The 14,939-nt window shown below is 44.6% G+C and overlaps 1 protein-coding gene across 1 annotated transcript; it reads left to right on the forward strand.

Moving 5' to 3' along the window:
* Positions 1–5,843: 5,843 nt before the first annotated feature.
* Positions 5,844–11,923, forward strand: NDUFB8 (NADH:ubiquinone oxidoreductase subunit B8). The gene is made up of 5 exons (XM_032180212.2): positions 5,844–5,968; positions 6,230–6,356; positions 8,661–8,760; positions 9,181–9,336; positions 11,734–11,923. The coding sequence occupies exons 1-5, from the start codon at positions 5,884–5,886 to the stop codon at positions 11,824–11,826; spliced, it is 561 nt and encodes a 186-aa protein (XP_032036103.1). The 5' UTR covers positions 5,844–5,883; the 3' UTR covers positions 11,827–11,923.
* The last annotated feature ends 3,016 nt before the right edge of the window (positions 11,924–14,939 follow it).

Here is a 14,939-nt window from a genome sequence, read left to right on the forward strand (position 1 = left end):
CACGGAATAGGGATGACCTGGTAGAGCAAAACACAAAAAAATGTTGCCCCATGTGCCCAAGTCTACACAAGAGTCAAAGAAGGAAGCAAGTTCAGTTAGGCATTAAACTTTACACTCATGAATGGGGAGAAAAGCAAACTCCTGACCCACCTAAAGAAGTCAGAAGGAAAAGCAGTGATCACACTGGTAAATGTAGAGCAAAGGCTGACTGAAGGCTTAGGCAAAAGATATACAGCAAGTTGAATTCTTTCAAAATCAAGCACAGTTTTCTTTTGTTTAGCATCATTTGATTTTTCTGCCTATAACACCATCTCTCCTACTTGAATATATGTTTACCATGAAACGAATGTTATTAGTGGCCAACCATGGACATCTCACATTTTCAAACAATCTATATTGATTATAAAAGGCCATATTAATTACCTCTATTGCTTACTTGGACAGTTCTTATGGCTGGCTGTGAGAGGCCCAATTCTAAGATGTATCCCAAGATTTGTACCCTATGGTGTACACATCCTGTATACATTTCTCCCCTTAAAAGAAAACACGACTGTGAATATGATAGAGCATCACTCCTGTAATTAGGTTAGCTTATATGACAAGGATGTAATTAAAGTCCCTAATCAATTAACTTTAAGGCAGTCAAAAAGGAGGTGATTTATCCTGGTGGGCTTCGTCTTATCACTCTAGCCCTTTAAATCAGGGCTAGAGGTCAGAGACAGAATCTAAGAGATTTGAAGCCACAGCACAGCTGTCCTGTTCACCTTGAAGGAGCAAACTGCCATATGGCAGGAAATGGCAGGTGGACTCTAGGAGCTGAGAAAGGCTCCTGGGTGACAGCCAACAAGAAAGTGGGCACCTTAATCCTACAAATGCAAGTAACTGAATTCTGGCAACAACCACTGAACTTGGGAAAGGACACACACAGAGCCTCAGATGAGATAGCTAACCCAGCCAACACCTTGATTTCAGCCTGATAAGACCCTGAGCTGAGGACTCAGCCAACCAGTACCTGGACTCATGGAATATGTGAGAAAATAAATTGGTGTTTTGGGCTGCTAAATTTATAGTAATTTGTTATGCAGTAATAGAAATGAATGCACTGGCTTAACTATTTAATTATGCTACATAGTAACCATGCTACACCAAACCGATAATAGGGCTATCTCTGTGGAAGTGTTTGAGGCTGCAGGTGGCAATCAAGGCTTTCATTTTATCTGCAGTGTTTGAATTTTTTTTTTTTTTTTTTGAGCTAGGGTCTCACTCTGTCACCCAGGCTGGAGTGCAGTGGTGCAATCTTGGTTCACTGCAACCTCCGCCTCCCCAGCTCAAGCAATCCTCCTACCATAGCCTCCCAAGTAGCTGGGACTAAAGGCGCATGCCACTATGCTGGACTAATTTTTTTTTTTTTCTGTAGAGACAGGGTTTTGCCATGTTGCCCAGGCTGAATGTTTGAATTTTTACAAGAATGTATTAATTCATAACCTTGGGAATTAAAAATAAATTAGGCCAGGCATGGTGGCACATGCCTGTAATTCCAGGACTTTTTGAGGCTGAGGCGGGAGGATCACTTGAGCCTGGGTGTTCCAGATCAGCCTGGGCAACGTAGCAAGACCTCATCTCTACAAAAAATTTTAAAAATTAGCTCGGTGCATTGATGCATGCCTGTAGTCTCAGCTACTAGGGAGGCTGAGGTAGGAGGATAGTTTGAGCCTGGGAGGTGGAGGCTGCAGTGAGCCATGATCATGCCACTGCACTCCAGCCCGGATGACAGAGCAAGACCCTGTCTTACTAAAAATAAAGAAAGAAATTAAGATCAAGAAGATTAAGAGAACTAAAATCAGTAATGAAACAGGGATATTACTACTGACTTTACCCCCCAAAAAAAGCATATAAGGACATACTGTAAACAATTGTATGTCAAAAAATTAGAGAACCTAGATGAAATGGACAGATTCCTAGAAAGGCACAAGCTATAATAGCTGATTCAAGAAGAAATAGAAAATCTGAATAGACCTGTAACAAGAGATTGAATTAGGAATCAAAAACATCCCATAAAGAAAAGCCCAGAAACTGGGCATGGTGGCTTACATCTGTAATCCCAACACTTTGGGAGGCAGAGGCAAGTGAATCACTTGAGCCCAGAAGGTCGCGACCAGACTGGGCAACATGGAGAAACCCCATCTCTACCAAATCTCCCCAGCCAAAAAAAAAAAAAAAAAATCAGCAGGCATGGTGGCACGCCTGTAGTCCCAGCTACTCGGGAAGCTGAAGTGGGAGGATCACTTGAGCCCAGAATGTGGAGGTTGCAGTCAACTGAGATCACACCACTGCGCTCCAGCCTTTTGACACAGAGCTAGGCCTTGTCTCAAAAGAAAAGAAAAGGCTGGGCACAGTGGCTCATGCCTATAATCTCAGAACTGTGGGAGGCCGAGGTGGGGGGGACCACCTGAGGTCAGGAGTTCAAGACCAGCCTGGCCAACATGGTAAAACCCCCATCGCTATCAAAAATACAAAAATTAGCCAGGCATGGTGGTGCACACCTGTAGTCCCAGCTACTTGGGAGGCTGAGGCAGGAGAATCGCTTGAACCCAGGAGGCAGAGGTTGCAGTGAGCTGAGATCGTGCCACTGCACTCCAGCCTGGGCAAGAGAGCAAGATTCTGTCTCAAAAAAAAAAAGAAAAAGAAAAAGAAAAAGAAAAAAAAAGCTCAAGACCAGATAGATTCACTGATGAATCCTACCAAACATTTTTTAAAAAATTAACACTGGTCTCGGTGCGGTGGCTCATGCCTGTAATCCCAGCACTTTGGGAGGCCAAGGCGGGTGGATCATGAGGTCAGGAGATCGAGACCATCCTGGCTAAAATGGTAAAACCCTGTCTCTACTAAAAATACAAAAAAATTAGCTGGGCATGTTGGCGGGTACCTGTAGTCCCAGCTACTCAGGAGGCTGAGGCAGGAGAATGGCGTGAACCTGGGAGGTGGAGCTTGCAGTGAGCCGAGATCGCACCACTGCACTCCAACCTGGGCAACAGAGTGAGACTCCGTCTCAAAAAAAAAGAAAGAAAGAAAACTATAGACCAATATTTCTTATAAATATAGATGCAAAAATCCTAACAGAATACTAGCAAACTCAGTCTAACACCATATAAAAGAATTATATACTATGACCAAGTGGGATTTTTTCCAGGAATGCAAGGTCAGTTCAAAATCTGAAAATGATCAATATAACACACCATGTAGTAATCAATATTTTATTGATTAATCATTTATAATCAACATAACACACTGTATTAGTAAAAGAAAAAACCCTACACGATCATCTCAGTAGACACAGAAAAAGCTTTTGACAAACTCCAACACCCTTTCATGATAAACACAGGGTTCCAAATGATACTGTAAGAAAGTAAAAAAACCTACAGAGTCAGAGAAAATATTTATGAATTGTGTATCTGATCAGGGAATTGTATCTAGAATACATAAAGAATCCTTACAACTCAACAATAAAAAGACAAACCAATTTAAAAATGAACAAAGGGTTTGAACAGACATTCCTCTAAAGAAGGTATACCATGGCCAATAAGCATATGGAAAGATGTTCAGCATTAGTAGTCATCAGGGTACTGCAAATGAAAACTGTAATGAAGTACCATTCACAGGCACTTGCATGGCGATACTAAAAAGAGACAATAACAAGTGTTGATAAAGATGTGGAGAAACTGGAACACTCTCACACACTGCTAGTGGGGATGTAACATGTCACAGCTGCTTCGAAAAACAATTTGGCAGTTCTTCAAAAGTTAAGCCATAGAGTTACCCTATGACCCAGCAATTCTACTCCTAGGCATATAACCAAAAAAGTAGAAAACATCCATCCAGACAAAAACTTATACAAGAATGTTCATAGCAGCATTATTCACAATAGCCAAACAAGCAGAAACAACTCAAATGTCCATTAACTGATAAATGTATAAATGTTGTACTGTACATTCATATAATGGAATATTATACAGCTCAAAAAGGAATGAAGTACTGATATGTGCTACAACACAGACAAACTTTGAAAACATTATCTTAAGTGAAAGAAAATGGACACAAAAAGCCACATATTGCATGTGCGTTACATATATATCCATTTATATAAACTGTCTGAATAGGCAAATCCATAGAAACAGAAAGTAAATTAGTGGTTGCCAGTGGGTAGAAGTAGGGGCAATGTGCTAATGTGTATGGGTTTTTTCAGAAGCGATAAAAATGTTTTAGATAGTGATGATGATTGCACAACTTTGTAAATGTACTAAAAATAACTATTGTACACTTTAAAAGGTTTTTTTGTTTTTGTTTTTGTTTGTTTTTTGTTTTAGAGACAGTCTCACCCTGTCACCCAGGCTGGAGTGCAGTGGCGTGATCTTGGCTCATTGCAACCTCTGTCTCCTGTGTTCAAGTGATTCTCCTGCCTCAGCCTCCCGAGTAGCTGGGATTACAAGTGTACACCACCATGCCCGGCTATTTTTGTATTTTCAGTAGAGACGGGGTTTTGCTGTGTTGGCCAGGCTGGTCTTGAACTCCTGACCTCAAGTGATCTTCCCACCTCGGCCTCCCAAAGTACTGGGATTACAGGCGTGAGCCACTGCACCCGGCCTAAAAGGGTGAATTTATGCTATGTGAATAGTCTCTTAATAAAAATAAATAAATTAGATCAACTCTGTTTCTTGACCTAAATTGGATCAGGGTTTGCTATTGGTTGAATGCAGATGTTGTCCAATTATTCTGAACATCAACTACTGATGCTCATTTACAAGACAGCAAGTTGCTGCTTAGCCCTTCCCAAAATTTATGTATTAAATAGTATATATCCATATTTGTTTATTTTTTATAACTTAAAAAAAAAAGAGAGACGAAGTCTCACTGTGTCACCCAGGCTGGTCTCAAACTCCTGGTCTCAAGCCATTCTCCAACCTAGGCCTCCCAAAGCGTTGGGATTACAGGTGTGAGCCACGGCTCCCAGCTTATATGCATTTTTATTGCTCTGATATATACTTGAGAATATTTATAATAATAGGTTCTGCTCCAAAACAGTGGTCACCTGAAAAGTCACTGGAAATACGTGCATATTTATAATGTGTAAGTTATTCAAATCCCAAGTGAAAACATTCATATGCAAACATAATAATGTCTCCAATTCTTCTGTTGAGTTAGAGTTTGTTCATTATGGGCCGGTTTGTAATTTGTTTTATCCAAGTCCTACCAACTCCGAGGCTTTAAGCTGTCTCTGGAGAGCTGCCTCTGGTGATAGGTTTAATTTTACATTTGTTGGGTTGAGGTGACTGAGACATGCAGATGGAAACACGGACTGAAACTAAGGAGCCAATTCAGGGCCGATTTGTGTGTTGCACTGGCGTCTAAGTGAAGATCAATCAATTTGGAGAACAGAACAAGCAAGACACAACAGGTGAATTTGAAGAATGATCATGTTTGGGGATGGAAGGAAGTGCCCGTGAAGGAGAGGAAAGCAAGCAGCCAGAGAAGAGAGTAAGACAGGCTCATTTCACTAGTACAGCTCCTGGGGGAGGTGGTTAAGCTGTCTACTTGAGTTGCTCAGGTTCCAGTTCCCATCATCCCTGGATGGGTCTAAGTCAGCTCAGGGAGAAAAAGGACACAACATTCTGAAATGTCAGAGATCTGCCTGGTTTTCTCTTCTTCCCGCTTATCCCTCCCAGCCTCTATCCAACCCTTGGCTTCCCAACTCCGTATTTAAACCCCGCCCCTGTTGAACCCTTCGGCTTTTCTTCACTCCCGGCTTCCTGCGTCACGTTTGGCCCGGCTCAGCCGCCGTGACAGGCCTTTGCGCATGTGCAGAAGGGAAACGTGAAGAAGGTGAAGATGGCGGTGGCCAGGGCCGGGGTCCTGGGAGTCCAGTGGCTGCAAAGGGCATCCCGGAACGTGATGCCGCTGGGCGCACGGACAGGTCCGCGAGAAAGGGGCGAGACCTCAGTGTGGGAAGGGGGCACCTGAGGTTTGGTGTATCGGGAGGGGGGATCGTGGATGCCGCGGCGGCAGCCTCTGGGTAGGGAGCGGAGGTGGCGTTGATATATCCAGAAAATGGGGTGGAGGGTCGCGCTGATCCTGCGAAGTCCCGGGCTCGGACCTCTGCAGCCCCAGCGACTTGAAGGCTTCGGAGCGGCTGGAGAGCGGGCTCGCTTCTGACCTGTTCTCTTCTGCGTTCTAGCCTCCCACATGACCAAGGACATGTTCCCGGGACCGTATCCTAGGACCCCAGAAGAACGGGCCGCCGCCGCCAAGAAGTATAATATGCGTGTGGAAGACTACGAACCTTACCCGGATGATGGCATGGGGTGAGACAGAGCACTACTTGCTCGCACCCAAGTAGTGATGGGAGAAGGCCGGCTGGGTTGGGTGGCTTGACTGTGACCCTTTCTCCCGAACCTTCTCGTGACTCCTCAGAGTCAATGGAGTGGGTGCTTTTCTCTGTGGAGGCAGGTGGGAGGGGGTGGGTGAGCAGCTGCAGCTGAGAGGACTTCAATTTTCTCCTTGGCTCAGGCTGTTTCCTCAAATGAGGAAGCCGAGGTTTTAATGGCTCCCTCGAGGTCCCCCGAATAGCAGGAGCCTTCCTTGCCTCTATTCAGAGCGTCGAGTTTCATTTAGATTGAGCATCTGCTGCTCTCAGGTGCTGTCATCCAGGCATGTGACCAGGCTGGAGTTGGACTCCTGTCATGAGAATCTTATTTGTAAACGGAATACTCTATATTTGTGTGTATGTCTCTTAAAAAAAAATTTTTTTTTCTGTTAGTGCTGTGGAAATCGTAGCAACTGTTAAGCAGGTTAAACAGCCAGCCCCCTTACTTACTCCAGTTGATGGTATCCTATCCCTTCCACACTCTTCCGTATCCATACCCACATAACATCGCAATGGTTAATTATCTGAAGTGATTATCATTGCCTTTATTTCCTGTCCTAATGTCACTCTTTCAATCTTGGTTTCAGCAGCTTCTATTCTTCTTGTTATACACTCATTTTCTGTAGCATATGTCTAGTTGTCATCATTTCCTGTTTTTTCTTATGTTGTGGACAAGAGCAGCCTTGTTTGAAGTCAGTGTCAGATGAACCTGGATTTGTTGGGGAAAACCCAGCTTAGCAAGACACCCATGAGGTGTCTGAGATGTGGAGATGAATGCCAACTGGGTGGTCAAGAACACAGTTATTACGAGAAGAGTGCTTTTCTAATCTGTACCCTTTTTGTTTTTATTCCAATTAGCTGGGTGACTTTGGATTCAGACTCTAAACTTTAAGTTTTCATTTTCTATCTTATGAGGGAATCAGAGTACAGTCATACGTCATTTAACAACAGGGATACATTCTGAGAAATGTGTTGTTAGGCGATCTCCTCACTGTATGAACATCAGAGAGTACTTACAGAAACCTAGATGGTGTAGCCTACTACACACCTCGGCTTTACAGTATGGCCTATTGCTCTGAGGCCACAAACCTGTACAGCATGTTGCTGTACTGAATACTGTGGGAAATTGTAACACAATGGTATTTGTGTATCTAAACATAGAAAAGGTACATAAAAATATGTTATGAAAGATAAAAAATGGGCCAGGCACAGTGGCTCACGCCTGTAATCCCAGCACTTTGGGAGGCCAAGGCAGGCGGATCACGAGGTCAGGAGATCCAGACCAGCCTGGCCAACATGGCAAAACACTGTCTCTACTAAAAATACAAAAATTAGCTGGGCGTGGTGGCAGGTGCCTGTAATCCCAGCTACTTGGGAGGCTGAGGTGGGAGAATTGCTTGAACCTGGGAGGCGGAGGTTGCAGTGAGCTGAGATTGTGCCATTGCACTCCAGCCTGGGCGAAAAGAGCAAGACTCTGTCTCAAAAAAGAGAAAAAGATAAAAAAAATGGTACATATGTATAGGGCAGCTTTATTATAAACTTATGGGACCCCCTTCGTGTATGTGGTCCGTCATTGACCGAAATGTTATGTGGCACATGACTGTAATTGATTGCTAAATTCCCTTTCATCTCTAATATCACATGATTGTGTGACTTTTTCTTTTTATTGAAAGAAGTTTGGGGAAGCTGGGTTTTTTTGTTTTGTTTTGTTTTGTTTCAGACAGTTTCACTCTTGTTGCCTAGGCTGGAGTGCAATGGTGCGATCTCGGCTCACTGCAACCTCCACTTCTTGGGTTTTAGTGATTCTCCTGCCTCAGCCTCCTGAGTAGCTGAGATTACAGGCATCTGCCACCACACCCAGCTAATTTTTGTATTTTTAGTAAAGATGGGGTTTTGCCACGTTGACCAGTCTGGTCTTGAATTCCTGACCTTAGGTGATCTGCCCACCTCGGCCTCCCAAAGTGCTGGGATTACAGGCATGAGCCACCGCACCTGGCCCAGGGAAAGCTTATATACGTTAAAATATTTCAAAGTTTGCCATGAACTTTTAAATACAATTTGGACTTCTATGGTTAATTCTGTGCTTAGTGACTAGAACTTGAGCTCTTGCCTTGAGGTTTAGTTCTTTTGTCCTTAGGTGAGGCAGTTATCTCTGTCACTTGGTTTCTCATCTATAAGATGAGGAGACTGAATTGTCTGAGGCTCCTCACAGCCCCTTCCAGAAGTTCTTGCTGTCTCTCAGGTATGGCGACTACCCGAAGCTCCCTGACCGCTCACAGCATGAGAGGGATCCATGGTATAGCTGGGACCAACCGGACCTGAGGTTGAACTGGGGTGAACCGGTAAGCGAACCATATCTCATTTGACCTTCCTTCTCCCTTTGTCTTCTTGGAGATTCTTTAGCTCAGATGGTACTTCTTTGACCAAGTAACACTAAGCTTTTCTGCTCAAGGAAGCAAGGTCCAGTGATGTGAGATCTGAGATTGCATGTGGCACACTGAATGGGACGTCTGGGAATCATGAAACTCTGTACTGTGAAAGTTGTGCACTTCCATGATTGAGCTGTCCCTATTCAGCAGAACCTAGACAGAGGCCAGCATCTAATCCTGTAGGGCAGTGTGCCTCAGACCTGGTTCTCAGCATATTACCCCAGGGTGGTAGAATGCGTCTGTCTAGCCTTGTATCAGGCTCTGATCACTGGGGACTTGCCTGCATTTTGCAGGAAGAGTAGTATGTGACAGCTATTTGTCTTTCTGCCTCAGATGCACTGGCACCTAGACATGTACAACAGGAACCGTGTGGATACATCCCCCACACCTGTTTCTTGGCATGTCATGTGTATGCAGCTCGTCGGTTTCCTGGCTTTCATGATATTCATGTGCTGGATGGGGGACACGTACCCAGTCTACCAGCCTGTGGTGAGTATCCGAGAAGTGCTCCCTTAGGCATGCTTGCTTAGCCCCATTTCCTGAGGGAGTGAAGTCTCTGGGGTAGGAATCCAATCAATACCAAGCTTGGCTTCCTGGAGTCTTAGGAGATAGGAAGATAGGAGGGCCTTGACCCATTGGCCTGCCACAAGTAACAGAGCACTTCTCCACCCCTACTTCTTGGACCAGTCTGGGTGAGTAGATACACTTGAAGACTAGATGAGCAGTGAGTGTGTGGAAACCAGCTAGTCACCAGAGTTGCTATTTAGGGATTATATTTATTAACAATATTTCATTAAGTGATCTTTCACAGTAGAGTTAAGGAATCTTGAGCGAAAATCTTATCCTTTGTTGGACATGTGAAGGGCACTTCCTGTAGTATATTGGAAGCAATTAAGTGTCTACTACAGGCATAGACTTACATTTTGGAGAATGTAAAGGACATAGAAAATGAATTCTCTAGCTTTAAGGAAGTTTAGTTAAGAAAATTTAGATAAGTTACATGAGCAACATTTGAACATATATATGGGAATTCTGTACAATTTATGTGTATATATGTGTATAGTGAATGTATGTGCTTAGTGGTATGAGTTACTGTCAAGGAGAAGGGCTACCTAGATGCTAACACACACACACACACACACACACACACACACACACACACACACGGGCGCACACACACACACACACACACACACACGCTTTGGGTGATGGAAAGTTGGAGAAAACATTTGGGGCAAGAGAAAACAATGAAGGCGGCCAGGCATGGTGGCTTGCGCCTGTAATCCCGGCACATTGGGAGGCTGAGGTGGGCAGATTGCTTGAGCTCAGGAGTTCAAGACCAGCCTGGGCAACATGGAGAAACCCCGTCTCTACAAAGTATACAAAAAAATTAGCTGGGCATGGTGGTGCGCGCCTGTAATCCCAGCTACTTGGAAGGCTGGGGCACAGGAATCCTTTGAACTCGGGAGGCAGAGGTTGCAGTGAGCTGAAATCACACTACTGCCCCCCAGCCTGGGCAGCAGAGCAAGACTCTGTCTCAAAAAAAAAAAAAAAAAAAAGAAAACAATGAAGGAAAAGGAGGGTGAGTTAGCTAGAGCAGAATAGACGTATAAAATAGTTCCTAAATAACCAGCTGCATTGGTTTCCTGGAGACTTGCTAAAAATCCAGATTCCCAGGCCCCACTTCTTGGTGCTCCTAATTCAGTAGCATCACAGTAGGGTTCTAGAAGCGGTATTTTTAACAAGCTCCCAGGTAATTCTGATGTGCATCTAGATTTGGAAATCACTGTGTTAAAAAATATTGTGAGGTAAGTTGGTCAGTTAGGTTGGGCAGCTTTTATTTCATTGCTAAGGGATTTGGACCTGATGGTGTAATAAAGCATTAATTGAACAAATATTTATGGAGCCTCTACTATGTACCAGATGCAGACTGTGCTAGCGGTTGGGGATACAGTGATGACTTGGTCTGCCTCTAGGTGGCAGGGAGCCATTTTGGGTTTTCGAACAGAAAAGTGACATAATGAATGCTGAGTTCTTAGGAAGATTAATCCGGGAGTAGTCTCCAGGATGTACTGGAAGGAGAGAAACTGAAAGCAGAGAGGCTGCTGTGTTTGCAGTTGGCTGCCCAGTGCTACCTCTGCAGAGACAATCAATGTCCTGAAGGTAGCTGGTATGTCTGTGTGCACTGACACAAGCCTTCCTACCAAGCCCCAGGGGCTCCATGCTGGAGAGTGCACGTAGGGCTAGGGTGAGCACTAACTTCACTTCAGGAGAGCAAGAAACAGTGTGGCTCTTCCATTTTTCAGTTCTGTAAGCACATCACCCTTTTCTCCTCCCCTTGAGCTGTGTTCTCTGACAGCTGTTTGTTGGTAAAGCCAGCAGCCCCTAAAGCACGTCCCAGCCTTGTCTCCTCTGTGCTTTCCCCCACCACTGCTCCTGCACGCCTCATTTGCTGGGCCACTTTAGTGGTGGAACCATTAGAGGCTGAGTGACTTAAAGGAGATTGAGTCTGTCTCGACCCGGAGAGAGAGTAGGATGGATGGATGCATTGTCTCATTTAGAAAGCGTTGCCTCTGACTCTGACACACTCTCTCTATTTCTTTACCTCCCTCCCTCTCTTCCTTCCCCTCCTTTCCCTAACCCCCTTCCCTCCCCCTTTCTCCTTCTCTTTCACAGTGTAGGCACCACTTCTCTTACAATTTAGGCTTTCTCTCTGCCTTGGGCTGAGTGAGGAAGAGGAGTGCTGTTCCTGCCTTCCTAGCCCAGCTGGGTCTGACCAGAGGCTACTGCGTACCCATTTACCATGCGTGATTGTTAACTCAGAGTGGGGTGTAGCCAGGTATTGACTGAATGTATGTTCTTGCTGACCTGTGTTTTTTTCCGTAGGGACCAAAGCAGTATCCTTACAATAATCTGTACCTGGAACGAGGCGGCGATCCCTCCAAAGAACCAGAGCGGGTGGTTCACTATGAGATCTGAGGAGGCTTCGTGGGCTTTTGTGTCCTCTAACTAGGACTCCCTCATTCCTAGAAATTTAACCTTAATGAAATCCCTAATAAAACTCAGTGCTGTGTTATTTGTGCCTCATTTCCCCAGGAATAGTCACTGCCCTGAAGAACCTCATCCTTTTCCCTTTTTTTCTGCTTGAAGTCTGCTGTCTTCCCTGTTTTCTTATTCTGAAATTTAAAGTATAAGAGGGTGGGGTGGATGGGGGCTTAGGCACAAAGTGTTAATTTGTTAATTTCACTTGGGTTGTGAAGGTACTTAAGGGTTTTAGCTGTGTGGAGGTGTTAAGGGTCGCTCCTTTTCCCATTTACAGGGTCAAGGAACAAATGTTCCTAACTTTCCAAGTTGGAACAAGATTTATTTCCCATAAAAAACCTTTCTAGTCTGAGTCTGGTAGCTCACGCCTATTATCCCAACACTTTGGGAGGCTGAGGTGGAAGGATTGCTTGAAGCTCAGGACTTTGAGACTAGCCTGGGCAACATGACGAGACCCCATCTCTACAAAAAAAAATTTAAAAAAATTCGCTGGGCACAGCAGTGCGTGCCTGTGGTCCCAGCTGTGCAGGAGGCTGAGCTGGGAGGATCATTTGAGCCCTGGAGGGTGCAGTGAGCCATGTTTGCAACACTGCTCCAGCCTGGACAACACAGCAAGACCCTGTCTCGAAAAAAACCTTGGCATGGCGTGGTGGCTCAGCCTGTAACCCAGCACTTTGGGAGGCCGAGGCGGGTGAATCACTTGAGGCCAGGGGTTGAAGACTAGCCTGACTAACATAGCAAAACCCCATCTCTATTTAAAGAATACAAAACATTAGCCGAGCTTGGTGGTGCATGCTTGTAATCCCAGCTACTCCGGAGTCTGAGGCAGGAGACTCGCTTGAACCCAGGAGGTGGAGGTTGCAGTGAGATGGTGCCACTGCACTCCAGCCTGGACAACAGAGCCAGACTGTCTCAAGGAAAAAAACCTCCTTAATAATAGTGGTTACTTGGAAAAAATTGTGCTGTAACGTGTTTCAAGTATATTACAGGACTGATAAGTGTTTTTGTCCTGTCTGCCTAAGGCTGTGACTGCCTCTGATCTTATTTCTGTTATAAGAAGAATATTCCAAAGCAGCTTCTGAATCATAGCTTCTTAATAAGTTGACATTACCTATATTTATGAATTGGAGGACAGTGAGTTACTACTGAACATGTTCATAGCTTTGATTACTTTTAATGACTCATCCACACTCCTATAACAGCCTTAGAGAAAAACTATGTTTTTGAGAATCTATCTCATTCATCTGTTTTTTGTTTTATTTAGAGATAGGATCTTCCTCTGTTCCCCAGGTTGAAGTGCAGTAGCACAATCATAGCTCTCTGTAACCTCAAACCTCTGGGCTCAAGAGATCCTCCTTACTCAACCTCCCTAGTAGCTAGGATTACTGGTATGTACAAACCTAAGTTTCTTATTTTTTGTTGAGGTGGGATCTTGCTATGTTGCCCAGGCTGGCTCGAACTCCTGGCCTCAAGCAGTCCTGCCTCAGCTTCCTAAAGCACTGGGAATACAGGCAGGAGCCACCGTACCCAGCCCTCATGTGTTTATTTTTAAGTGAACCAACCCGTATTCCTTTGGGGACATTTTCTTAAGTTACAGTATATTGCCGGAAAACCTGTCCCATAGAAACGCATACATTTAATGTGACCAAAAGAAGCAAGTTCATTCAAATTAGATGTGGAGTCTTAGTTATGCAGGCAGTGAGAGATCTTTTGTGAGGTCAGGGAGTGGATACTTGTGGAATGCTATTCTTTGAAGGTCCCGACTGGCTTTTTATCTGTCTTCATTCTCTATAGCATTTGATAATCATTTCCTTCACAAACACCTGTGTGTCTAATATGTATCAAACACTGATAAGCCCTGGAGATATAAAACTGAGTAAGACAAAGTAATCGCCTTCAAATATTACGTAGGAGACCAGCAGTTATAATACAAAGTGAAAACAATTCTTTATCATTATTACTATTGAGACAGGGTCTCACTCTGTTGCCCAGGCTGCAGTGTAATGGTGTGATCACAGCTCACTGCAGCCTCTACCTCCCAGGCCCAAGCGGTCCTCTCACTGTAGCCTCCCAAGCAGCTGGGACCACAGGGATGCACCACCACACCTGGCTAACTTCTGTATTTTTTGTAGAGACAGGGTTTCACCATGTTGCCCAGGCTGGTCTTAAACTTGTGGGCTCAAGCAATCCACCTGCCTTGGCCTCCCAAAGTGTTGAGATTATGGGTGTGGGCCACTATGCCAGGCCAAAAAGAGTTTTTTTTTTTTTGAGACATGGTCTCACTCTGTCACCCAGGCTGGAGTGCAGTGGCATGATCTCAGCTCACTGCAACCTCTGCCTCCCAGGTTCAAGTGATTCTCGTGCCTCAGCCTCCCGACTAGCTGGGATTACAGGCATACGCCACCACGCCCAGCTAATTTTTTCTGTATTTTTTGGTAGAGATGTAGTTTCACCATATTGGTCAGGCTGGTCTTGAACTTCTGACCTCAAGTGATCTACCCGCCTCAGCCTCCCAAAGTGCTAGGATTACAGGCATGAGCCACCGCTCCCAGCAAGAATTCTTAAAAGGTGTGAGTTGAGAAAGTGCACTTTTAATTCGATTTAATCATGTCCTACCCGAAACTGTGACTTAAGCTTCTGGTTCAAATTTCTTTAGGAGTATTCCATCAGTAACTCTTCTGCCTCCTTCTCTCAGGTTTAGTTTTCAACCCTGTTTACTTTTCCTCAGGCTTCATTCCCTGTAGTGCCAGCTAAGAAGTTCAGGAAATACGTGAGTACTTAGTAGGTAGGAAGCACGGGCTAGGCACAGATAATGCACTGAATTACCTTCTGTCTGACTTCAAAATTGCCAAATCCACATGGAAGGGAACTGGAGTTGTGTCACAATGAGTTGGGCCCCATTATGATAACTGGCCCCCATCTTTGGAGGTGTATCAGGCAGAAATACAGAGAATTCATGCATTAAGCATAAGTTTCTAAACTCTAAAGCTGCCTACAGATTTTTTTTTTTTTTTTTTGAGATGGAGTCTCTGTCACCCAGGCTGGAGTAC

This window comes from Hylobates moloch, unplaced genomic scaffold (assembly GCF_009828535.3).
Source record: "Hylobates moloch isolate HMO894 unplaced genomic scaffold, HMol_V3 SCAFFOLD_3, whole genome shotgun sequence".
Classification (NCBI taxonomy): Eukaryota; Metazoa; Chordata; class Mammalia; order Primates; family Hylobatidae; genus Hylobates; species Hylobates moloch.